Here is a 27,000-nt window from a genome sequence, read left to right on the forward strand (position 1 = left end):
GATATCCAACACAAGAGGGAGGAGATATGGGAATATATGTATATGTATAGCTGATTCACTTTGTTATAAAACAGAAACTAACACACGATTGTAAAGCAATTATACTCCAATAAAGATGTTAAAAAAAAGAAATAGACATCCATCCAGCCCCTGTGTATGAGAAAGGTACCTCTTGGTCTTTATTGTGGTATTGCTTGAAGTTCATCTCTTATTTAGAATTAGTTATTTGACAAATATTTGTTGAGCACCTACAATGTACCAGGTATTTGCCACGGGATTTGAAAGAACAAGAGCTAATACTTTAGCAAGGGAGATGCACAACCAGAAATAAAGGAAATAATCAGTTTGTTAATAATGTCTGAAGGATGTAAAGAAGATGCAGTAATGGAGAAAAGAATGAGTGAAAAATAGGTTCACATGCATAGATGCAGTCTGACTGCAAGTTCCCAAAAGGCTACTATCCAAGGGGGCTATTGTCTGTAGCATTCAGTCTTCTATACCAGCTCTGCTGTTCTGAACAAATGGAGGGCTTCTTTCTTCAACAAACAATATCAGGTACTCTTCTGGCCCATGCCACCACCAACAGCGATTTCCTTGAGTGGATACTGCCCTAGATCAATGCTCTGTCATCAGTTCCCCATTTGCTCCTGCCTATTTTATTTCTGGCAGATTCAGTCTCCAAATTGGTTGTAAAATAGAGACACAGTGAAAGCCATCAATGTGATTAAGGTTGGCAATAGATCCATTAACTGAAAGAGTTAAAGCTGACTTGAAAGTAAAAATTAAAGTAGGACATCTTTAAGGTGCATGTATGTATGTGTATGTGTGTGTGTGTGTGTGTGTGTGTATGTGTGTATATATATATATATATATATATATATATATATATATATACTTTACCATAAAACATACAAATGTGTATCATGTCCCAGTCTACTGATGTAAGAGCAAAGCTTCTGCTTTGATTATGGGACCACTAATTGGCATTCTCTGTCATATTTTCTGCATAACCATACATATGATAAATTATCTGTGGTTTCTAGCTTAGTTTTTCTAAAGTAGAACAAGAACTTAAACACTTAAAAGTATAAAGCAATCTGAGTGCAGATTGCTTCTACATCTTTACAATTTCTTCCCAAATCTTTTGTAGTCATCTCGTCAGTATTTATCAGTGACTCAAAGCACTCAACTTTATATTAAAACAAAATCTTTTTGCTTAATTCATCAGTTTAATAAAAATCAAATTATCAGAGAAAAATAACAAGAAAAACTGATTTGGGAATAAGTAATTGATTGGTGGTAATCACACAACTCAACTGAAATACTGGAGAGAAAGAAGTGTGCCAGCCTGCTAGCTAGTAGCCTATTAGCAACAAGGTCAGGGTGCCATGGGCACAGAAAAGAAATGTAGAGTATCAGTTGATCCAGCTGGTCAATTAAGTAGAGGTTTTTTAATAGAGATCTTAGGCAAAGAGGATGAAAAGTAAAGAACAGCTACCTATCTAGCTATAAAAAGTAGCACCTTCCTTGCAGAAAAACATTTGTCCATTTTTCTTGTTGGTAAAGTACCAGAATTTCAAAGCCTTGGGGGCAGACATTATGGAAAGGCAAAGGAATCAATCTCCACACCTGCTTTTAGAAACCTGCATGGTGTCTTTATTTCTAACTGTTTATCATTGGTCAGTGACTAACTGCATTTCTCAGTCCAGTTCGATCAGCGTTGCAGTTTGAGGTTATCTTAGATTGTGGCAATAGGGTGACTGTCAAACCAAGGTTTTGGTGCTCCTCTGACTGTCATCTTCATGTTTTCATGAGTTTTAATAAAAAATTGAGAAAGTCAGTCTCAGGGTTCCTAGTCAGCCATCATATAAAATGGAAGTGTCAACATTTTAAAAAAAGAAACATGTAATAGGTGTTATTTCATCTAAGTCAATGTGAGGTTGAAAGAGTATTTCAGGAATTAATACTCATCATTCCTGATATAATAAAATAAATAGAAATAATAAGGGTGGGGAGAATAGTGTGGGAAAGGTGGAGTCTTTCCTCCTACTCGCTCCCCAAAGATCTATTTCCCTGAAAAATCAGGGAGAAAGCAAACCAGTGAATGACTGACTTAAAATGGCAAACTCCAGGCAAGGTTATTTATTTTCCTTGCCAGACGTGACTGTTCGTTCCAAAACTAGTTCCAACCACTAGGCAAAGAAGTTTTAACATAAAGTTAACTAATGTACCATGGGGAAGGTATCTCCAGTTCCCTAAGAAACTTCTGATTGTTTAAATAATATACTATATTCCACTCAGTCTTCTGAGTAAAACATGCCCTCTAAAAATATTCCAGATTACAACCAGGCTGAAACGTGCTTCTGGATAATCAGAGAACTGGTCAATATACATCTTAAAAACAGTCATAATTAACAAAACACAACTCAGGTGGAATGTAGATGAAAATACACAAATATCCTTCACAAGCAATTAATATTTAAACAGAAAAGTATCTCGGAGAAGAGTTTAGGAACTCATCCTTCAAGTCCAGTAATGACTCAACTCATAAATGGACTATGCAATTAATACCCAGATAGACCTAGACTAGAATAGCTCAGCTTTTTTGAGTCTCCGGTACTGTCAGTTAATAATTCCCCCATTAAAAGAGAAGTTCTAAACTAGTTTTCTCAGGAAAGGACATTTGGGCTGCTCTCAGAATAACAGAACCTCTGGAGAGTACAGTGTCAAATCCTAGTCAAATCATGTATTCTATTATCACCTTGAATTCCCTTGGTATAATTTTAAAATGCAACCCACCATTTTCAAGAAAAAAAAAAAAAGCTCAATCTTCTTGATTGTATCCATTTATCTTTCTGCTAACTAATGTGAAGACACTTCTATACTAGCTTTCTAGTACATGATAAGACTTGAGCTTGAACATTACAATCCATGAAAAACAAGCACAGTGCTTACACTAATTATCACTGCTAATGCTTTTCCATCTCCCCCAAAGAAAAACAGTGAATATTCCAAACAATAAAAATAAGGTTGTGAACTTGGTTTCTTCACTTAAAACCTATGTTTAAATAACTGGTAGAGATGTTAGATACCTTCTTACTTACATTCTGACGTGGTATAAAAATAGGTTGATGACATAGTGACCAATCAGAAAATGCCCTAAAGCCTTGAATCCCATCACACTAGTAGATAATTACTACCAGAAGAACTGTTTCTGGGAACAATATTAAAAACACAAAACGTAGAATCAGGCAAATACTCTTATGTCAACAACAATAAAAAAAGTCTTATGATCTGATAAGGCAACTCATTCAGGTATTTGGGAGTATCTTTTGAACACTCATTCTGATGAGCCCCCAAGGATGCAACCCCAACGAAGTTCATTCTACAAGAATGCAATGATGCTGAGATGCAACCCTGAATTTTTCAAGTCTCATAGTATGAAACTCTGAAATCTCAAATGAGCAGTTGTCTAAATGCTGATCAAATTCAAAGCTATATTGAATTACTGCTGATTTTTACTTGTATTAGTATTTAGTGGATTGGAAGTCTTCTGCCACTCAACCCACAAATATTAGATGAAAGAATCAATTGGGGAGAATATACACCAGGATACTACATTTTCACATAGAATATGGTTCACATAGAATGTGAACCATATTCTATGCATATCTGGTGTCTGAAGTTTAATATCCTCTTCAAGCAATAATAAAATATATTACAACAAATCTTTATTAAATTCTTACTATGTTGAATATCATACCATAGGCATAGTGGTGGACATAAATGACAGAAATAATTCGTACCCTCGAGGAGTTTACAGTCTAGTGGGATTAACTTCAAATAATTATACTGGCAGAAATAAGCCAATCACAATTCCCAGCCATACGGCTGAGCCGTGTTGGACCTGATTTAGATGAAAAATTGGGGCCACTATCATAATGGGATGAGATCTTGGGCAACTTGGGAGGAGGGTGAGTTTATTTTATTTTGCACATGGGAGGTATGTGAATTGTGGTGGTCAGTGGCAAACTGTGGTAGATAGTCCCCAGAGATGACCGCCATCATTCCCTTTGCTTCCTGCACATGCTCCTCACATCAAGTAATGGAGAATAATTCCCCTCTCTTATATCCTGGATGGCCTTAGTGACTTGCTTGACGAGTAGAATGTAGTGAAAATGACATTCTAGGACTTTTGAGTCTAGGTCCTAAGAAGCCTTGCTGTTTCTAGCCAGGTAACTTTTTCAGAGTTCTGCTTTGGGTAGATTCCTCAGATAACTACATAAATTATAGTTAATAATTTAGGCACAGAGAAAGGCCTTGGGGCAAGAAGCCACTGCAGTAGTTCAAGCAAAACATAAAGGATGGCTTAAAACCAAAGTAACAGAAAGAGAGGAGAGGATGGATGTCAGCGATGAGTAAAGCTAAAATCCAAAACACTCTACAATTGATGATACTTAAGGAATGAGAAAAGACAGAAGTCAAAGTGTTTTCTGGGGTTACAGAACCTAGACAGCTAAAAAGAAAATGATGCTCTCAATCAAGATTAGAATCCAAAAAAAGTATATATGGAGAAAAACAGAGGAAATTAAATTAGAGGGGCAGGGAGGTCATCCAACAAACGAATGGCAATACTCCAAGTGAATGGGTTAACAAGTGCCTTTTTGGAGTTCTTTCCTTTTTAAATCTGGCTAAGCCTAGAAAACATTGACTTCATTTGTGTCTCCACATGGTTAATGTTTTCTTTTCAAAGTAATCCCTTCTTTTTCTAGCCAAAAGAAACAGATGTACGATTCCTTACCAATAAATACCTTGCTAAAAATTAAAAGCATTTAAAGGTAAATTTGTAATAGTGGTTTGAATAAATTACTCTCAAACTAAAAACATATCTATTACTTAAAAAGTTAAACTTTCAGATTTACAGACGCAATCTCGATGTAACTTTGATTACATACTTGGTGGCATTTCAAATTATCTACCATTAAAAAAAAAGTTCCTTTATACCTTGTCAAACCATGTGACTTACAGACCTGTGCTGTGGCAACATTTAATCCTGTCCTGCCTGAACAGATGGAATGCTGAAAGAAGACTGAAATCTCTTTGCCTGTCTCAGATTTTACCTTGCATCCTCAGTGTTCTCTAAGTTCCTAATCCTGTAAATCTTTGTATTAAGTGTCCTTACAGTTGCTTTCCTTAGGCAATTGTGAATGTAGAGAAACAGAAACATCTTTGTACATTTAAGGATTATTTAAGGCTAGACAATTTATGACTTGTCCAGGGTGCCCTAACTTTTAATCACATCTGCTTTCTATACAAAGGCTAAGAATGTATTCATTATACAGCTCACATAACCTTGTGAATTAAATTAGGCTCACTGACATGTACTATGTCACTTTCAGCAGATCATGGACTACTTTTTAAATACTCACAAACTAAATCATGTTAGGTTATAACTGTAATGTTGCCAACAGCATGATCAAATTCATTCACATGTATTATTTAAACTGTATGGATTTAGACCAGTGTTTCTCAACCTTTTTTTATTACAACCTCCTTAAAGATTCTTTTTAGACATTTTTTTTCCTAATTATCCCTCTACACAATTTTAGTACAAAAAAATAAGTGTTTTTCACCGCCCCCCACCCTGCCACCAAGAACCAATTCTTAGCCTCCTAGGGAAGACATCTCCCTATTGAGAATGCATGTTTTATTTAGATTAATAATATGTCATTCAAATAAGTATTATTCTTATAAGGAAAATAAAGCTAAGCCTTAGAGCATCACAGAAGACTCACAAAGAATAGAAGACTGAGTTATGGCCACTCTTTTTTTTTTGTTCTTTTGTTGTTTTACAGTACACGGGCCTGTCACTGCTGTAGCCTCTCCCGTTGCGGAGCAGAGGCTCCGGACGCGCAGGCTCAGCGGCCGTGGCTCACGGCCCCAGCTGCTCCGCGGCATGTGGGATCCTCCCAGACCGGGGCACGAACCCGTGTGCCCTGCATCGGCAGGCGGACTCTCAACCACTGCACCACCAGGGAAGACCATGGCCACTCTTTTGAAACTGCCAATTTAAAGACTGAGAAGTACAGACAATTATTTAACTTTCGGTACCTGCAAAATAAAACTACCAAAGGCTTCCATTTTAAAGGCCATCGTCAGTCCTCCATTCTTCACTGATTTTACTGAAAGATCAATAACTCAGAAAATTTGTGGCTAACAAGTAAAAAATAGATTTTAAAACCAAAAATATAAGTGGTTTTATTCATGAGGTTCTAAAGTTCAAAAAGGACAATAAAGATAAAAATAGGAATCAGACAATCCTAAGTATTCCCAATTCACCTAACTACGGAAACAGGAGCATTGACATTTGGTAGAAAAGAACTCTGAAGATATAATATTAAAATGAAGAACACTATTTAAATACAAACTGTTTAAATGGAAATATCAAAAAGTGACTGTTTTCCTAATAGATTCAAAAAGCCTACTTATGTTTATCTTTAATTAAAACTCTTCAATATTAAAAGCTCAAAAATATATTAATTAATAGACCTCTATCTCCTAACTTTCTTCCTCTGGCATAAGTAAGGCTGAATTATCACTTACGTCTGGCTGAGGCAAGGACAGAGCACAGAGCATGAGTCCTCTGACTCATTATGGCCCCATCCCCACTGCATCCCACCCACCTTAACATGTACCCACAGGAAGACTAATGGGCTGGGGATGGAGCATGAATTACGTATAGCAAGCATAAGTTATTCTTAGAGTCAGCAAAAAAGAAGATCTTTCCCCAACAAAATAGAAAAAGATAAAAAAGGTAATAGATAAGAGGATTATGCCAAAAGCCAAATAGATTTACTGACACCACAGTTTATTAGGGACACAATATATAAAGAATGCCCATACAACCCAAAATTCATCAAAACATTACTTATTTTAAGACAAAGAAAATGTTTTGTAATTTTACATCTGATTTTTCTTTCAATATCATTATCCTTTCATCCTAACTATGGCCTGGCAATATGAAAGCTTTAAGACTTCAGCAAGACTAAACTTAAGACTTAAACTTTCTTTTCAAATTAATCCCTTCTTTTTTCCAGCCAAATGAGATGTAGGGTTTCTTTAGTATTACTTTAGTGATACTTTAGTATTACTAAAATATACTTACCTTCCTGTTCTAAGGTTGACCTTTATATGCTTTAAGTTTCTATTTACTGAAGAAGTTTAGTCAGCTAAGGCTCTAGTCTATGTTTAACTGAAATCTCAACTTTATTAACAATTATAAAATTTCTGTGATAACTTTGATTCCATTTATTTTAAAATAATTTTAATAAAGTGTAAAATCATGAATTACACTTTACAATTACTCTTTTATTCTACAATTTATAACAGGTGATACTCAATTTCTCAATTTAGGTAGTAAAAAGTTATATTACAAAACTACGCTGTGTATCTGCATACACTGGGTACTGACTGATTGATATTTGCTCATTAAAAATGGATAACTTGGTTAAATAATTGTCAATAAAAACATAAAAGGTTTCTTTGTAAATCAGAGGCAGCCATCCATTAAATGCCCCATTTTTAGGTCGACTGAACACCTTTCCCATTTACTTAAACATAAATCAACAATGTGAAAATGAGGCAGTTTTACAAGCACAATGACAGTTACTTAGTAAATAATTTACAGTAGGAACCCTTATCTTCTAATAGTAATTACGTCTCTTCTTTCATTTAAAAATACAGGATCAGAGATTAATGAAAACAAGGTAAGTAAATAAAAAGGTAATCAAGAAAGAACACACTCTAAAAATAATCAATATTGTAAATATAAGGTAATTTTTAGAATAAAGCTATATATTTACCATCCAACATCAAGTATTCTGTAAGAAATATTGTTATAATAGTTTATTCAGCTATCAAGGTACCAAACGCCGTGTTAGCTGTTAGCATTGAATACAACACAGTCGTGGGGGAAAATCCATTTCTTCAAAACAATTGTTTTAAATTTGTAAGTTGATTAAATGAAATACTGCCTTATGATATATGCTGGGTCCAGAACAAAATCATGAAAACCCCAAAAAGTTAAGTCATAGAAGTGGTCAAAGTTTATGAGAAATTATGCTATTTACCTTGGCTCCGCACTCAGACTTATTACATTTTTTTGTGGCAGAGAACTTTGTGTTCTTTGTTTCAAATCCTATAAAATGAACAGAAGTTTTTATTTTACTTTTAAAACTTGTTTCAAAGTTAGCTATGTAATAGTACCTTAAAAAAACATGAAAAGGGCACAGTAGGAAAAAAAAACCCCTTTCCAGCTACATGAAGTCCATCATAGTTCAAAACAAATAAATCTTGTGTCTGTGCGCATGTATTGTGTATTTAGATTTCAAGTACAGCATATGTTACGGGTACTAGAGTCCATAACGAGCAGTTCTAACTAGGAATCAAATCAGAATTCTAGAGACAATTCTGCAAAAAGTTTTACTATGTTACTTTTGTGTCATATGTTTCATATCTTTAAAAAATGTAAGTCTGTTTATTGCATTCTTACTTTAATATGAAAACATATGATCAAGGAGCTTCTAATTAAAGCTAAGGAAAATAACAATTATAATGTCCAGTTACCTTACTATATCACTTAAGTGTTCTAAAAGCCTGTATGCTTTACATACCTTGAAATAAGTTCATTATTTTATTTTTCATGCTTAGATTTAGTGAGAATAAAATACACACCATAAATCAAATAGAGTCACACTTATGGGAAAGGACACACAGGTAATTTATATAAAGTGATAAAAATTCTTCCAAATAATGTAAAAAGAAATAATTATATTTCAATGTCTCTTTTTATTAAGATTCTCACTCCCTTTTCCAACCGAAGAACAAAAGAATCACACATTTTTATTATGAAAATAGAAGATATCAACTAACCATTTCTAGGAAGGTATCAGAAGAGTAAGAGTCGTATGAGCGTTTGTCCTTCAAAATAAGCAGCAGTGCAGAATGTCCAATTATCTTCTTTAAATTCATCAATGAATGAAAGAGTCTGTGAACCAAAAATTTTACTAGTCTGAGAAGTAATTCAAAAATCTCTATGCGGTATAAAAAATAAATAAAATAAAATTCCCCCCCCAAATCTCTATACAATATTTTCCTAGAGAACAGACTTGTGGTTGCCAAGGGGGAAGGCGGTGGGGGAGGGTTGGATTGGGAGTTTGGGATTAGTCAGATGCAAACTATTATACACAGAATGGGTAAACAACAAGGTCCTACTGTATAGTGCACGGATCTATATACAATATCCTGTGATTAAACCATAATGGAAAAGAATATGAAAATATGTATGTGTATAACTGAATCACTGCTGTACAGTAGAAATTAACACAACATTGTACGTCAACTATACTTTAATAAAAACATTTAAAAAAATCTGTATATAATATTTTCAGTTTCTTTAATTATGGCCAAACCACTATCACCTTCATCCTGTATTCAAAGTGAAACCTATAATAAACCTATGATGAATTGGCTCTTTTTTTTTTTTTACCCTGAATGAAGTACTTAGGGATAAAAAAAAGTTAATCAGAAGGTATCACTGATAAGGATTCATTTAAAATAAGAAAACTTTCTAGACACACCCGAAACACATAAACTTATTCAAACTACTTATATTCTACATGAATATCATACCAAATAATAACAATAGCCAACATGATCACCCCAATAGCTCTAAGGCGTTCTACCAAAAAGCAATGATTTGATACTTTACTTTAGAAAAATCTTTAACAAGCATTGAAATAATGACAAAAGAAGACATGAGATTAACTCTCATTCACAAAAAAATTCAATCAGTATACACATTTCAAAGAATTTAAATTCCTGAAGAATTCAAATATATATTTTGTGAATTTAGTTTCATGTTCTTGTTCAAGAGAACTAGAGAAAAAAAGTATTTCACAGATCCAGTTAATGAAATTGTCTTTGTCCTTATCATATTTCTTTGTCATTGAAATTCTTAACTGTATTCAAATTGTATAATTATGTCTGAGGAGCCAAAGGGATGCTTATGAATCAACTGTTTCAAGATCAATTCTGGAATAGAATCTCAGTACATTACCAGCTATTGGTGAAGCACTACACATAGGGGAAAAACCGCCTTTTTTCCAAATTTAATCTTACTATTTAAAGCTTTAGAGAGCAGGCACCTCTAAGCAAGCTCATATTGGAGAAATCTGTAGAGAAACTTTGCTAATCATGTTTTCAATCAACCATTAGAATAAATCTATTATGTTTATAGAGTGACTATATTATTTTCCCCAACACAGGAAGCAATTTTGGATCTATCTGTTAAAAACATTTTTGTTGGCATGCAACAACAAAAAAATTGTAAAAGAACTAGATAGAAATAACTTCTTTTTTCCAGAGCATTAAGATTAACTTCAAAGATGTAAGCGATCATGATCAATAAGTTATGAATTAAATGCATTTACATAGTAACTCTGTAACCATAGTATTAAAATCTTATGGATTTAAGTTCAGACCATCATCCACCTAAATTTCTCAGTCTATTCAAATGTTTTACTACATAGTAGTAAGTGTTCTCACCAGACTAAAAGACCATATACATGAATGAATACAATTCAGTTACAAAAACAACTCCTTCAATCTAAGTTTATTTTTATTATCTACATGGCTATCTTTATGAGGTCATCTGAACATGAAGAATAAGTCATGTTCTCCATCAGCTAAAACCTTATATGTGTTACAGTGTATTAAAGTAGTCCTAATTAAACTGAGTGAATGTCACGAATCAATTTTCGTGTCCTAAAGGCACACACGCAGTCTTCTTATGAGATGACCGCTAAGGACAGGCGCATTTCCCAAACACTTTCTCAGTATGTATAAAGCTATTTTATTGAAAACAAAACAAAGCTAAACACAGTAAATAAGTCTGGGGAAAACTGGGTAGAACAAAATTTTACATGTTTCAACATTTCATCAACGTGGTATTTCTCAGAGCCTCTAATTTCCTAACCTGCCCTTATCCTATTATAAAACAGTTCAGGAAACATCATTTTGGAATCACAGTTTTCTAGTTTGCTACCATTCCTGCAGTCTAAAGGAGACGTTATCATGTCTGTTATTCAACAGTTTGATCTACATGTTAGGAGTCTCGTTTGTTCTTACCCTCTGTTCATTTTCTTCTCCTACCTATCTTTATTACAACTTAGCAATGGACAGAATTCTTAATCTTTCTGTAATTGACCTCATTACCATTCCTTCTTCACACAGCCCCATTAACCACTTTTAAGCTGAACATCCACATAGACACTGCCCATTCTAATTCATTTTTTATGCCATGATTAGAATTAACAGCCAAATATGCCATGATGTATGCTTGCTCTCCAGTTTATAATTACATAAAGATTCAATCTACTGTTGATAGCATGACACTAAGAGTCACCCTTAAACGGCAGAAGAGAGAGCTAAAAGGGCCTGGAGCCCTGATGGCATTGTGGAGCTGTCACACCTGAACCAGTGACCTGCAGACTTCTTTCACATGGCCTAAAAATAAGCAGGATAGGATTAATTCTGTTCCGAGTTGCTATTACTAGCAGCCAAAGACAGCCCCTAACTCATACACTTGTTCACTGGGACATTTCTGCCAACATCTGAATAAAAAGTAGTCAACAATCCAAGGACAAGAGACCACCCAATACTAGCTGCCTCTTTATTTATAATTCTCTAACTTGTGTTTTGAAATTTCCTACTTAAAATGTCTGTGCTAATGACTTGATAATTGTTTACGACTTTTCAATGAAGTGTGAAGTACTCACAAAGCAAATTTACAAATGTCAAGTACAACTTGAGAATTATTGTGTCTTTTTTCTCTGAGATGCAATTTTGTATGGGGATGCTTTTATAAGCTAAAAGCAACACCAAACATATGGAGGAACTAATGACAGGCCGCTGGAGAGGTTATGAGACAGAAAATGTTCTGTAGCAAAAACCCAGTGACCTGTACCCAAATTTCTTTCAATATCACAGCCAGAGAGATAGCAAGTAGGTAGTGGAGGAGGATGACTTCTCTATTTCCTCTTAGGAGCTCTGCTCTGGTCTGATTCCCAGCAGCCTCACTTTTAAACTCTCAATAAACCAAGAAGACAGGAACAGGTGAAAAAGAAAAATGGAGTATCTGACCTTACTTTCAAAAATGCTTTCTGTGGAAGAAATAACATCATTATCATACAATGAGTTTTTCTTACTTTAAGCTCAGCTCAATCTCAATAGACGGATGCTAAATACATCTGCCATAAGAAAACTGAGAAGATATTCAAGGTACTACCTTGAATATATTTTTTAAAGACTCAAGTCAACTAATGAAACCTCAAGAACACTTTTTTCCCAAGTTTAGGGAAAGGAAGTCGAAATACTGTAACTAAAACTTTAATTAACCCTCATTACAATTAGTAGTATCAGTTGTGGATCAAGTTTTTAATAATGACTTTATGTGCTATGTACACTTTCCACATATGAGAATACCTATAAAAGAGATTAACTTTTAAAATCTATAATCAGAACATATTTTTAATGATTTAGAAATAATATCAAAGCATAATCTGGAAGAAATACTAACCTAAGCTACAGTGAAACAATAGGCAAAACTCCTCCCCCAGTGTGGGAATCTCCTCTGCACTGATCCTAACGAATGGCAGCCTCAACTCTGGTATGATGATGGAAATCTCACTATCACAAAAGGTAAGCTTATTGGGAAGCACTGTTTACAAAGCCCTCTGCTATTCTGAGCCAAAGGCTGTACTCATTGTTTCTGATCTGCAGTATGAAAATAACTGAGTTCTACTCCATCATTCATTTGACAGACCATCCAAGAGCTAAAGATGGCTTTGATATCAATACCCAGGCCATCGCTTTTCATCCCAATTCCTTATATCGGCCATATATGACAAGGTTTCTAGGCTCTTCTACTTCCTGGCTATTCTTCCAGCCTTAAACTTTTTTGTCAATGCCCCTATCAAAAAATGAGGTATCCAAGAACAAATGGATATGAAATAGGATGAAATTAAATGGCTATATAATGAAGTGGAGCTCTTTATCTCCCTGGATTATAACTATGATTTACTTGATACCAAATCCTTGGTCAATTACCACACTGTACTTGGGGAAAAGTGGGATCGGTTTTATAATAATGTTTTACTACTCCATTTACAGAAATGCGCTACAATAAAAAGTTGAGACAGCCAGTACTTTGTCAACAGATTTCTTGAAAAACTGGTGACTCTGAAAATTGGTGGGTTTTCTAAAGCAAACCTTATAAGGGATATAATTATTAAAAACTTCATCAAAACATAAGCATTTTGGGCTGTCAGCATAACTGAAAATGTTTTCTTGGTGTGACACATGTATCTTTGAAATTGGTTTGACTTAGTGTGCTTTTACTTCAGTAAAAATTCAGCATTACAATTAAAAAAGACACTTCATCAAAAATAAAAGCTTATGACCTGAAATTTTAAAAGATTTTGTTTTAAGTCCACTTTTCAATATATTACCTGGTACCATAATCCACAACCACCCAATCTTTTGCAGTTCCTGTGATAGCATCATGATGTTGAAATAGTCCCAAATTCCTTCTTGCTTCTGTCAGCATCATATAATGGGATGATGAAAGAAATTTACTTATCTTGTATTGCTGAGCTTGTTTCAGGGCGAAATAGTAAAGAATTTCAGCAGCCCTAATTGCATAAAACAGTCATTAATTTTTATTTCAAAACAAACATTTTAGTTTACTACCTAAAATAGGTGGCACTGATACATTTTCAAATGTGTTTTTTTTTAAATCCATGATTTCAGTACAATCAGTTTATAAGACAGATACTGATAATAAACATTTCTATAAAACCACAAAGGTATCCACCTAATACATCTAAATTCTCAATCATCAAAGAACACCATGTCTCAGTGATATAAGGAAGAGAAGTCAGTACCTGTTGGCAGAAAGATATGTCCATTTACATATAACATAGGGAAAAAATATCTCAAAGCAGTAAGAACTGGATAAATGTTTCCGTCCTTTCTTCTTAGCAGCTTAGACATATACCATGAACTTCATCACCAGAAAGCCATTTACTCTCACATAGGTACATTAAGAGGAGAGGTGGTGGGGAAATGCATGGCCACGTGAGTGTTAGACTAACAGTAAAGGAGAAGAAGAAAATGATGGCCAGACAGCTCAGAGACAAGAGTTAGTCCAAGTGCTGAATGATAACATACAACAACTATAGAGAATTTAACATTAGAAACTGAAAGATGATAAATCTTATGCCATCTTTTCTTAGTATTTTAAAGTAAAAAATAAAAATACTTTAGCTTAAGGACAGTTTTGAGCAATAATATGGGGGTTTATAATTTTCATCTTTAATGTTTTTCATCTGAGGACATGGTTCAAGATGGGTTTCTTAAAAGTTCTTTAAAAAGAGACATGCCTTGATGGAGTGAAAAATATAAGAAGATTCTTTACCACAAACATGTTAAGATGATGGAGAGGAAAATCAAGGAAGCATGAAAATGTACCAAGGTATCAAAAAACAAGGAGAGATTCAAACTGCTTAAAAAAAAAAAAAAGAATTCGTTTGAATTGTTGAAATAATTTAAAGAAACTAAATATTCTCCACTTTACAAAATTATAAGCCTTCTGAAATTCATGGCATGGGAATCACTATATAGGAATTAAGGAAACTGTATGTATATGTATGCATATATATCCAGAGCAAGTATTCCTGGTTATGGAAAGAATATATATACATATAAATACTCCAAAATGTAAAAAAGTGGATTTCAAGAATATTTTCTTCTTTGTACATTTCTATTTTATACACATTTTTTACAAATGAGCTGAGGATGAAATATCATTATCACACAATTAACTTATTTTCAAATAAATTAATTACATTTTGAAATTCAACTTACTATAGGTTTATTGTTTTAGTTTAAAGCAGCAGAATTATCAAAATATATTACCAGTAGTAATATATTTAAGTAACACCTTAAACAAGCTTAATAAATTAAGATTGAACCAATATTCATAACTCTTTGCCACTAAAAAATACTTGACCCAAAAATTATGAATAACATAAAGATAACTAACTGTAAAGATAACTAACATAAAGATAACTAAGATTCTATTGGGTAAGAATGCAGAAATCTCTGTAATATATAATTCTATTTTGTTACAAATAATGTATATTCATCTGGCACGTTTGTGAATATTCCCCCAAATAGTCAAAGGTTAGGCTTTTTAAATAACAGTTACTGTTAGTTTGTGGGAACAGTAGCACAACAACAGTAAAAATAATAAAAACACACACTACTATAAAAAAGTACAATTCTTAAAGAAATTATTGATTTTTATAAAAAGTCTGTCCAAAATATATTCAATATCCATTAGTACATAGAAGAGGGTGGGTTTGATATAAATTTTTATTTTTAATACTGAGATTCATCATGAATTCATATTTTGAACTTAACTGACAATGAATTTGTCATGAAAATAAATTACTCTCCTGAGCTACACACATAGAAAAAGCCTCAGGATTCCCTTGGGGTGGTTTCTCTTTATCAAAAAACAATGAGACTCAGTTACATAGAATTGTACTCTCCACTATGACAGCCACTAGCCACATGTGGCTATGTATATTAAAATTCATTAAAATTAAATAAAATTAAGAGTTCAGTTCCTCAGTCCCATTGGTCAAATTTCAAGTGCTCTATAGTTACATGTGGCTAGTGGCTACGATACTTCATAAACAGTGCAGAAATAGAGTATTTCTATCACTGCAGAAAGTTCTATTGGATAGTGACTGAAAAGAACTGGATAATGCACGGTTAGAGTGTTTTTATGTTTTTCTAATGACTTTCCTATCGTCTCCATATCTGTTTACTTTTTCAACCAATCACTCTGCCTCCATCTGTTCTCATCTCTTTCAAATTTTCTTCTTCTAAGCAGAAAATCATACCTATAGAAATGTGTTTCAAATAAATAAATAAGAACTGAGATGGAGCCTCTAAAGTTCTCCCACATATAAAGTACATTGGTTTTAGAGTATGTACTTTGAGGCCTACATTTTGGCTACTGAGAGACCCTATTTGCTCCTTTTGACCCTCGTCCCTGTTTCCAACAATTCAGCTTGCCAGGTTACTGACCTGCAGACACACGATGATGTCACTGAATACTACCATGGTGTGCAAATAATATAAGTAGTTTAATTAGAAAAATATAAAACATTGAATACAACTCCCAGAAAATCTAATTACATAAACTGCTTTTCCTTCCAGAATAAAAGCCTCTGTAATAATCTGATTATGGTTTGGAGACACATCTCTGATTGCATTAAAATTTCACAATTACATTAAATGCATCCTAACACTGTATAAATGCTGTATATTATGCAAAACTCTACAGATAGGTTATGATAACATAAAAGAAGTGAAAAAATAAATGTAGCTATCTAAAGGTAACTGTACCTTAAATGGGATTCCAATATCCTATCCATTCGTTTGTAAAAGGGTCTGGATGTAAAGTAGCCACTCCAGTAATGATCATCTCTGTCAGCATAAGTGAAAAAATCTCCACTTAGAACCGGGAACATTGATTGGCTATTCTTTCTATTGGCTGCATCTTCTTTATCCAGTGCATCAAAATAATCTGATAAAGTCCCAAACTGTATCTAGAAAAAAAAAAAAAAAGGTACATTTCACTTATTCACACATTCATCTCTACCTTAAAATTGCTTCTAGCACTGAAAGGAAAAGTTACTAATAAATATTTAAGACATGCTTCCAAGTTAAGATAAATATATAGCTCAGACTTACTCAAATGCAGGGGGGGAAGCACTCAGTGACTTTCTTTTACTTGCATCAAGTCCCAAATTAAACTAAGAGAAAACTTGTACACCTATGCAGTAAGAAGAGTTATTTAGAGCTACAAATTTGTGGATCTGAAAACTCCTTACATATCCCTAGAATCTCCAAGTGTGCAAGGATCAGGATATGGAATAATCCAGAGATGAATGGAAAGTGGGGGAAGCAGCAAAAATAAAAGACACGTATTTTGAGTAAAATGTTCCAGACGTCTGGAAAAACAGTTTTGTTAGCTATTAAGTATTTTCATATATCATATGCACATACCCTCCCCTGGCCTCCCCTTCTCCCCAGTTTCTGTTCTTTATAATGGAGAGAAGAGAGACTTTTGAGAACAGCAGGTCATTAAAAAAAATGGACTTTCTCTACCAGCAGGTAACAATGAATATAGGTAAAACACAAAGAGGGAAAAGAAATGCAAGGCTGACTGCTCAAATGAAAAGGTTTTTCTGACTAGTGACTCAAATTACTAGTACATAAATCCATTTTTATGAGCCCAAACGATTCTATAAATCAAAGGAAAAAAGAAACATTATACCAGACCTCATAAACAGATATTAAAAGGCAGTGTTGCTAGAAGTAAACAGACAATTAGACAATTAAGTAGGGAATGTGTTCTTTTAAATAAGATGCTAATTTTGCTGTTTCTGACCTTATACATCATACATACATACACACACACAGATATTGAGAGCCATTTTGATTCAGTGTGGCAGAAAAATAATTAAAGTAGTCAAAAGGAGTTAGTGGCACTCCAACAGTTATTAAGAGCAGCACAGAAGCTGGATCCTGATGATGTGGGTTTGAATTCCATCTCTACCACTTATGAAACATGTGATTTTGAGCATAGTATATAATGTCTCTGGGTCTCTCTGTGTTACAGCTAATAGGGTTCTAAGTAAAATGCTTAGAAACATGATGGCAAATAACGGTATAAGTTTTAGCTATTATTCTTCCATTGCAAAGGCAAAATATTAACCAGAAACATAACAATGATATTAGTAAGATAAATATGTCATTATATATAAATATAAGTCATTATAATGACTTGTAAGATAATATAAGTCATTATAATCTAATATAATTGTGATATAATAAATTTTGTAACAGCAAAGTGGATGTCTATTTCCAAATCCTTATGCTTACATTAAAGAAAATCAATTTTCAACTATATTATCTACTCTTATCTTGGCTTCACCAAATATAGTGTTTCTTGGGCAAGTTAATCTATTTGTGCCTCAGTTTCCTCATGAGTAATTATAGTACCTACCAGAAAATGTTCGGAGAATTCAATAATTGTTAAAGTAAAGCACTTTACTTGAGGGCATTATGCTAAGTAGATAAAGAGAAAGATAAATACTGTGGATCTCACTTACATGTGAAATGTAATAATAATAATAAACAACTCAGGAAAAGAGAGCAGATGTGTGGTTATCAGAGGTGGTGGGTAGGGAGGAGGAGTTGGAGAAAGGTAGTCCAAAGGTATAAACTTCCAGTTATAAGAGAAATAAGTACTAGGAATGTAATATACAATATGATGACTACAGTTAACACTGCTGTATTTGTATGAAAATTGTGAAGAGAGTAAATCCTAAGAGTTCTCATCACAAGGAAAATATTTTTTCTTTTTCTTTTTTTTATTATACCTGTATGAGATGATGGATGCTAATTAAACTTATTGAGGTAATCATTCCACAATATATGTAGGTCAAATCATTATGCTGTACACCTTAAACACCTTAAACATAAACAGTGATATATGTCAAATTATATCTCAGTAAAACTAGAAAAAAATTTTTAAATAAAGTAAAGCACTTAAAAAACTTAATTATCAAATCATAATCTCTCAATACATTTTAGTTAATATTACGTATTACTCCCTAATCTCATTACCAGGAAGCAGAATGTAATTACTAGGAAGCAGAATATGTGTGTGTGAACATGCAAGAAATGAGGGTCACAAATACAAGGAAATACAGCGTTAACTTCAGACCCAATAGGTTCAGATGAGCTCAATAACCAATGCAATATTGAGGAGAACAAAACTAGAAGAATTATACTATCAGACAGTAAGATCTATTATAAAGCTGTAGTAATTAAGACAGTATGAGATCAGTCAGATAGACAAAAATGAATAGAAAGTCTAGACACAGACCCACACATACATTCATCTCACTCATGATTAATGATAAAGACGACACTGCAGTACAGTGGGCAAACTGTGGTCTTCAATAAATGGTGCTGGATATTCACATAGGCAAAAAGTATCTCGATCCCTCCCTTCACACAATACACAACAATCTATTCCAAACATACTACAGACCTAAATGTTGAAGGTAAAACAATAAAACTTCTAGAGGATAGCTTCAGAAGAAATATATTTTCATGACTATAGGGGTAAACAAAATTTTCTTAAGCGAAACATAACATGCACTAACCATAAAGGAAAATACTGCTGTATTACATTCAATTAAAATTAAGAATTTGTTCATCAAAAGACAGCATTAAGAGAGAGAAAACACAAGCTATACAGTGGGAGACAACATGTGTATAACTTTTATCTGAAAAAAAGACTCAATCCAAAATACATAAGAGAACTATAAATGGTTAGGAAAAAGACAGATGACCCAATTTAATAAAAAAAAATCATCAAAAGACTTAAATAGGCACTTCACAAAAGAGGATATCCAAATGGCAATAAACTTATGAAAAGAGACTCAACCTCATTAACTACCAGAAATACAAAATAAAACCATCACATCTATCATAAAGGATTAAAAAAAAATCCTGACAATACAAAGTCTGAGTAAGGAAGTGGAGCAACTGAAACCGTCATACAATGCAATATCCAGTGCTTCTGTTTTGGAATCTTGTTTGGCAATATCTAGTGATGTTGAACATGTAAATTCCCAATAACCCCAGAACTCCATCCCATTTTATACCCACATAAATTCATACACATGTATACCAAAACATGCCATACACATGTATACATACACATGTATACCAAAACATGCACAAAATGTTCAAAGCAGCATTATTTGTAATAGGCAAAAACTGGAAACAACCCAAATGTTCATCAACAATAGAATGGATAAATGGTGGTATATATATATCAAATGGATACTAGAAATACTATACGGCATTGGGACTTCCCTGGTGGTCCAGTGGCTAAGACTCCACACTCCCAATGCAGGGGGTCTGGGTTCGATCCCTGGTCAGGGAACTAGATCCCACATGCTGCAACCAAGAGTTTGCATGCCGCAACTAAAGATCCCGCATGCCACAACAAAGATCCCGCATTTGGCAAACGAAGATCCCGCATGCCGCAACTAAGGCCCGATGCAGCCAAATAAATAAATAAATATTCCTTAAAAAGGAAAAAAGAAAAACTATACAGCATAAAAAGTTAATGAACTACTGTTACAGCAACACGTAACGGTGGATGGATGAATTTCAAAAACATAATGTGGAGCAAAAAAAGCTAGACACAAAATAACACATATTTAAGATTCCCTTCTCATAAAATTCAAAAACAGGCAACACTAATCGCAGTGATAGAAATGAAAATAGTGGTTACTTTTGAAGGAATTGGTAATGACTTAGAGGACATCTGTGGGACCCTTCCAGGGGCTATAAATGTTCTACATCTTGATCTGGATGGTGGTTACATGGGGGGGTTAATTATTTTTTTTATTTTTTTTTATTGAAGTACAGTTGATTTACAATGCTGTGCCAATCTCTGCTGTACAGCAAAGTGACTCAGTTATACACATATAGACATTCTTTTTTTTTTATATTACATGGGGGTTTTAAAACTTGAAAATATTCTTTGCATAGTTAGTGGTTTGCACACTTCTATGTATATGATACATCAACTTTTTAAATTACTTTAAAATTGTTCTAGTGGGCAAACAAAGGAGGAAATAGGTAAAATACTAAAAGCAGGATTAAATTCTTCAGAATCATGCAGTGGATCCTTTTGCAGACCTCAAAACCATTCCCCAAGAAGATAATGAGATAAGATCCCCACATACATATGGACTCTTCTAATCAAACGTCCATGTATGCACTTTATCTTTGAGATTACAGGGATGATTTAAATATAGGCCCGATGCTCAGAGTTTATAACACGGTAGAAATTCAGTTTTAAGTATCTTGAATAACCTCAATATTTTATTTAAGTACATTTATTTATTTAATATTATTTAAGGTTACTTAATAAATTTGAATTCTCACTACATAAAAGGTGGTATATCATCAGCTTTCTAATTTCCTACCAGGTATATCACTTCCTCTCTATGGTATTTTCACATATCTTTTACTGTCTTCAAGGTTCATATGTGAATATAATAAACTGTTGGATAATTCATTTTCTCATATAGGGTCCAACATATGACTCTTGTTTGAATCCTGACTTACACAATGTATCTGTTACAAATAAAAAAAAAATGCTTTTGTGAGATCAGGAAAATTTGAATCTATCTGGATATATGATATTAAATTACTTTTAATTTTTTAGATGTGATAATGGTATTACGATCATACTTTTTACACCGAGTCCTTTTCATTTAGAGATACATACTGAAATCGTTATAGACAAAAATACATGACCGCTGAGATTTGCTCCAAAATAATTCGAGAGAGAGGAGTGAGATGACAGTGGGGCACAGCTGAAACAAGAGTGACCTTGAGTTGATGAATGCTGTAGCTGAGTCATGGATATGGGAAGCAGGAGTGGGGTGGAGGAAGGAATTTTCACTATTCTCACAACTTTAGGGTACATAATAGATTTTCCACAGGGGGGAAGAAAGAGCAAGAACGACAGACAAATGATTAATTTTAGAAGCCTTCTCATCTAAGAAAAACGCTACTGTAGTCTCTGGATACAAGACGTTTGTTTGCAAAATTCTTGACATGTGCATCTGCCAGTCACACTACTAAATCACAGGACGCAAATGTAAGAAACAACACACTTTCAGTAGGAAAGGAAAACAGGGCATCACTGGAAAATGAACATTACAACTTAGTAGGTGCATGTTTTCAACTACATAAAGTAATGCCTCTTTAATCCTCAATGAGTGGTAAGAAAGGGACAACTTTAGAAATGGAACTGTAATATAAGATAATTTTCCTCTTCATGAATTATACTTTTATAGAAGAACTACATATTCTACGAAATACTGGGATGTGGGACAAAGAAACTAAGGCTATTGTGTTTTAGCCTCTCTTAATAATGAAGGGTCAACTTCAAATACAGTCTCATAATAAAATATTTTCTCATTACCTTAACATTATATTGAGAACGAGAATTCATATAGTCAAAAAGCAGTTGGTAATTCTTGAACTGATGATCCCATTCCGTGCGTTCACAGTAGCGGAAATCATCTCCTAGGGGGGCCAGGACAATTGTGGTACGGAAAAGCTTTGACTTCTTTCGGTACTGATCTAGAAGCATCTCAGCCCTACAAAAGAAAAAAGGAAAATACTACTAAGAAAAGAACAAGGGGGTAACTCATTAAAAAGTGTATTATATTAAAATATTGTGTATTTTACCTATATTCTATCTTAGCATAATTTATGAGGCAGACTTTTTAAACTACCATAGTGATTTTCTTTATCCATTTAAAATATTCATAAATTCTTATCAGAGGGAAAAACCCATAGTTTTCCAATGGAATATCCTTAGAGAAATAAAGTCACATACCAACTTTGGCATATAATTACTGGGGGCATCAATGCCCTCCTAAAGGTCAGCCACAGAGATTGGCTCCCAGATAGCCTGTCGTAAAACAATTTAGTCCAAGAAGACAGGATTTCTCATCTATATAAACTTTGAAGTTTGCTTTGACTTAATTCCCTTTCTCTAATTTAATCTAAAATTGCCTAATTAAACATAAAAAGGTATTTAGAATGAAGCCAATTATAGAACCATATTTCCTTTTCTAAAGGAAGAAAATCAACTCACTTAACACCTTCCGTCAATAATCTGAGTATTCCTCACGGTGTCCTTCTTAATACTGATCAACAGATAAAGCTTAGGAGTTGAATGAGCTATTTTGGTTTCTATCTCTCTGGGCGCTAACCCATGACTCAAAAGGTCAGCTAAACACAACGTGCTGCTGTGCTTCATATATTTCATATTCTCGTATTCTGTAAAAAACCCTTTGGGAGATGCTGAATCGGAGAACCATTTGAGGAAGTCTGGGAACACAAACTAAGAGGAAGCGCTTCTGAAAGTGAAATTAAACAAGCAGATGAACCCAGAGTAGTTCTCCATATTTCTAATGCCAAAGCTTAAAAAAACAGTGACAAATGACAAATACACTTTTTTACACACTATTCCAATTTTCATTTCAAGGATTATCCAGAATTAGATTCTAATTCACAATATTAAAATTTATGAAGAAATCTCAAAGAATATCAATGATGGAAAGAGGCATTTTGTAGAAATTATGAAAAAAAATTTAACTAAATTTAGAATCTCATATGATCTTTTTATATTGATAGTCTTTTTATATTGACAGTCTCTATTTATATTTATATTAAAAAATTTAATATTTTGCAAATATTAAATTAGCAAAAATTTAATAACTTGGTGGGTAAAATGTAACAGTAATATTCTTTTTTAAATTTAAATTTATTTATTTTTTTATACAGCAGTTCTTATTAGTTACCTATTTTATACATATTAGTGTATATATGTCAATCCCAATCTCCCAATTCATCCCACTACCACCACCACCCCCTGCCGCTTTTCCCCCTTGGTGTCCATACGTTTGTTCTCTACATCTGTGTCTCAATTTCTGCCCTGCAAACAGGTTCATCTGTACCATTTCTCTAGGTTCCACATATATGCGTTAATATACGATATTTGTTTTTCTCTTTCTGACTTACTTCACTCTGTATGACAGTCTCTAGATCCATCCACGTCTCTACAAATGACCCAATTATATAACATATAATACTTAGTTTTCTGAGATTAGCATTCAATATAGTACTTAATTTTTACTAGTAATTTACTAATATTCCACATTTTCCAAAAACAATTTTAGATTATTACTTACAATTAAAAAACACACATACGATGAAATTAATCACATAGAAAGATATATAAGACCAAAGAAACACGAGGAAAAAATATACACATAAATCGCCGATACTAGTATGAGTGAGCATCCAACTAGATCCCCCAGGCAACCAGCATAAAAAAGGGTATGCGATCATTTAAATGCATCCCAAGGTTTACTACTGTAAGATATACCATATTTTGCATGTATATGTGTAAAACACATAAGAGGAAAGAAATCACAGACTCTAATGAAGTGCCTTTTCTATTCAGCATCTATCCTAACTAACTCCCAAGCTCCTGCTCACAAAGTGTCAATGCTGGGAAAGCCAAGGGACCAACCTAACCCACCTGGCAGGTAGTGGGTACTCACTAATGCACAGTAAACTTATGACAAATGTACTGACCAACATCACATTTAAAGATGCACAGCTGCAATTCTCTTCATTTATTCTACCACGTAAGAAGGAGCAACTTAACTAGAACAAAGAAAAAAAGAATTCCCTGAAACATCAAATCACCTGACATGTGAATCATCAATCATATGTAAAATATATGGTACTAGAGCAAAAACTGAACTTGTTGAAGAATGGTATTTCTTTATCTGCAAAGTAGAGGAACCTGATAAACTGAACTTATTAAATGTATCACCTGTACCTTATAGTTAAATTTCATTTTGTTTAGGGAATTAAAAAATCAAATGCCATTAAGCTGGAATGCCGACGTTTGATCTTTGTTCATCACAACTTCAAAAGGAAGGTGATATCTGCACAGGAATAACCAGCAGAGCTAAGACTTCAAGACTTGCAAGAAGTTTAAAAAAAAAAAACTATGTAGGTATTATATAGATTCTTTCATCCGTATGTCCTAGGTGCCTGGAAACCACTTTCAGGATCACTGGAACTGACTGACCACAAGATGTGTTCTTGGGGGGATAGGGGGGTAATCTTTGAAGGGTTCTATGATACAGCGACGGGATTACACAAAATAGTTCTCAGGTACTCTAAGGAGCACCCAAAAAAGAAAAAAACGGGCCTCAAAATATCTATGAGTGCACTGGGATTCCGGTTACCCTTCAAAAAGTTTCCTATCCCTGACCACTGGAGCTGAAAGGAGTGTAAATACCATTCAGTTACAGCTGTTTTCCCAAGTAGACAGGCAAGAATCCCCCCCCCTCAAACATGCACACACACACTGCCCCAATCCACCACCACTTCCTTTCCACTACTCCTTTTGCTACATAATATACTGGATTACTCTCTTAGCCTAAGTAGCCTGACCCTAGAAAGCAGGCTGTTCAGGGTCTCCCATTGACCCTCACTTCTCTAGGAATCAAGAAAATGAAACCAGGTTGATCCCAAACCTTGGACAGTTTTTCAAAACAACTATGAAAGCCAGATTTTGATACAAAGGATCCATGGCTTCAAGAAGGCTGCCATGCTAAAATACTTTTTTGTCTGCCGGTGAGAGGCTCACACTGGAATGTTTTCTTTATGGCCACAAGGACACTCAATGCAAAGAGACCCAATCCCACCTTCATCCTCACACACACTTTTTTAAAAGCCTTTTTTTTTTTTAGTAGTTAATTCTTTTTTTTTTTTAACATCTTTATTGGAGTATAATTGCTTTACAATGGTGTGTTAGTTTCTGCTTTATAACAAAGTGAATCAGTTATACATATACATATGCTCAAAAATAAAGAGATTTGAGCCCAGAGCAACGATCTTACAAGGCTATATTATTTTTCTAGCAGAGTTGAGTGGTTTATATTACAACACAATGTTTTATTTTCATGCATTAACATGCCACTAATTTTAAAGTGAAGAAATTAAACTTTAAAAGCACCAGAATTAGAAGTATAGGTAGCTTGGTTTAATGAGATGCTTCCATCATTAGGACAGTTTTCTTCTAAGAAAAAAAAATAATTCATTCCTTTGATTTTTATTTAAAAATCTTTAAGTATGAATATTCCTAATTAAAGTTTTCTGTAAGTCAAAAACATCAGAAAGATGCAGATGTGTATTCATCAGAGCTGGGCAGCATTCACTATTACTGAAATTGTTGTTAAGGGAACAGATAATTACACTCTTTATGTGTTCCATTTCAATAAATGTGTTTTTGCAGTTGGGCTGCTTTTCTTACCAATTTATACCATAGAGACCGTAAGTTTTCTTATCAACGAAAGTATATGAAATCAATCAAACACAGTAGAAGGCTTTTATAATGAGGGCAAAGGAGACAGTAATAACAGTGTATTATAGGTTATCCATTGTATACTAATCTACTATTGTTCACTTTCCATTAAGTTATAACATACAAGACAAATAGTCAAGGCTCTGGTATTTTTAAGTTGCTTTAGATCTAGTTTGAATGAATACCTTGAACAAGGATAAGCTGGCTACTAAAAACCATTTATTCAATCCTTCAGCAACAAGCCACTGATGCTTGCTTGTTCAAGATATTGTCTTACAAAATGCATATTTTCGTACCTGTTCTGGAGATTTCCAAGATATATTGTTTCTGGGGGGACTCCCCAGGGACAACCATATCTGCCTCCAGGAAGTCGTTTAAAATCAAACTGGCAGCATATTTTAGGATCAGGTCCGCAAGTGTGAGGGATGTCATAGCTGTAGAAGGGCATCATGTGGCAAAAAATATCTGTGACAGATCCCAGATCTAAAATAAAGAGCCAACAGACCTGCATTTATAAATTTTGTTTTCCCCAAACTGTTCAAATTTCCAGTACTTTATACATACATAATGCAAGCTCTACCCTAAATCAACAACCCCTTCAACTACTAGAACACACACCCAAGCAGCGTTTAATGACCACCAGCCAGAAGGAGGATACTCACATCTGTCTCTATCTACCTCTTCTATCTAAACTTAGCTGAGAGAGAAAAGCCCCGCCATAAAGCAGCATCTGCTGACCTGGAAGGATATAAACTGAGCAGAAGCAAAATTTATAACCAGCTCATCCAAAATTATGGCCGTGT

The 27,000-nt window shown here is 34.0% G+C and overlaps 1 protein-coding gene across 1 annotated transcript in view; it reads right to left on the bottom strand.

Moving 5' to 3' along the window:
* The window catches only part of MAN2A1 (mannosidase alpha class 2A member 1), a 159,541-nt gene that overhangs the window by 59,165 nt on the left and 73,376 nt on the right, over positions 1-27,000 (bottom strand). The window contains exons 7-12 of the mRNA XM_060009039.1: positions 26,494-26,680; positions 22,223-22,400; positions 16,540-16,742; positions 13,569-13,751; positions 8,932-9,046; positions 8,130-8,197 (exon numbers count right to left, since the gene is read on the bottom strand). Of these exons, the coding sequence (XP_059865022.1) occupies positions 8,130-8,197; positions 8,932-9,046; positions 13,569-13,751; positions 16,540-16,742; positions 22,223-22,400; positions 26,494-26,680 (934 nt within the window). The remainder of the gene's footprint in view (positions 1-8,129; positions 8,198-8,931; positions 9,047-13,568; positions 13,752-16,539; positions 16,743-22,222; positions 22,401-26,493; positions 26,681-27,000) is intronic.

This window comes from Delphinus delphis, chromosome 3 (assembly GCF_949987515.2).
Source record: "Delphinus delphis chromosome 3, mDelDel1.2, whole genome shotgun sequence".
Taxonomy (NCBI): Eukaryota; Metazoa; Chordata; class Mammalia; order Artiodactyla; family Delphinidae; genus Delphinus; species Delphinus delphis.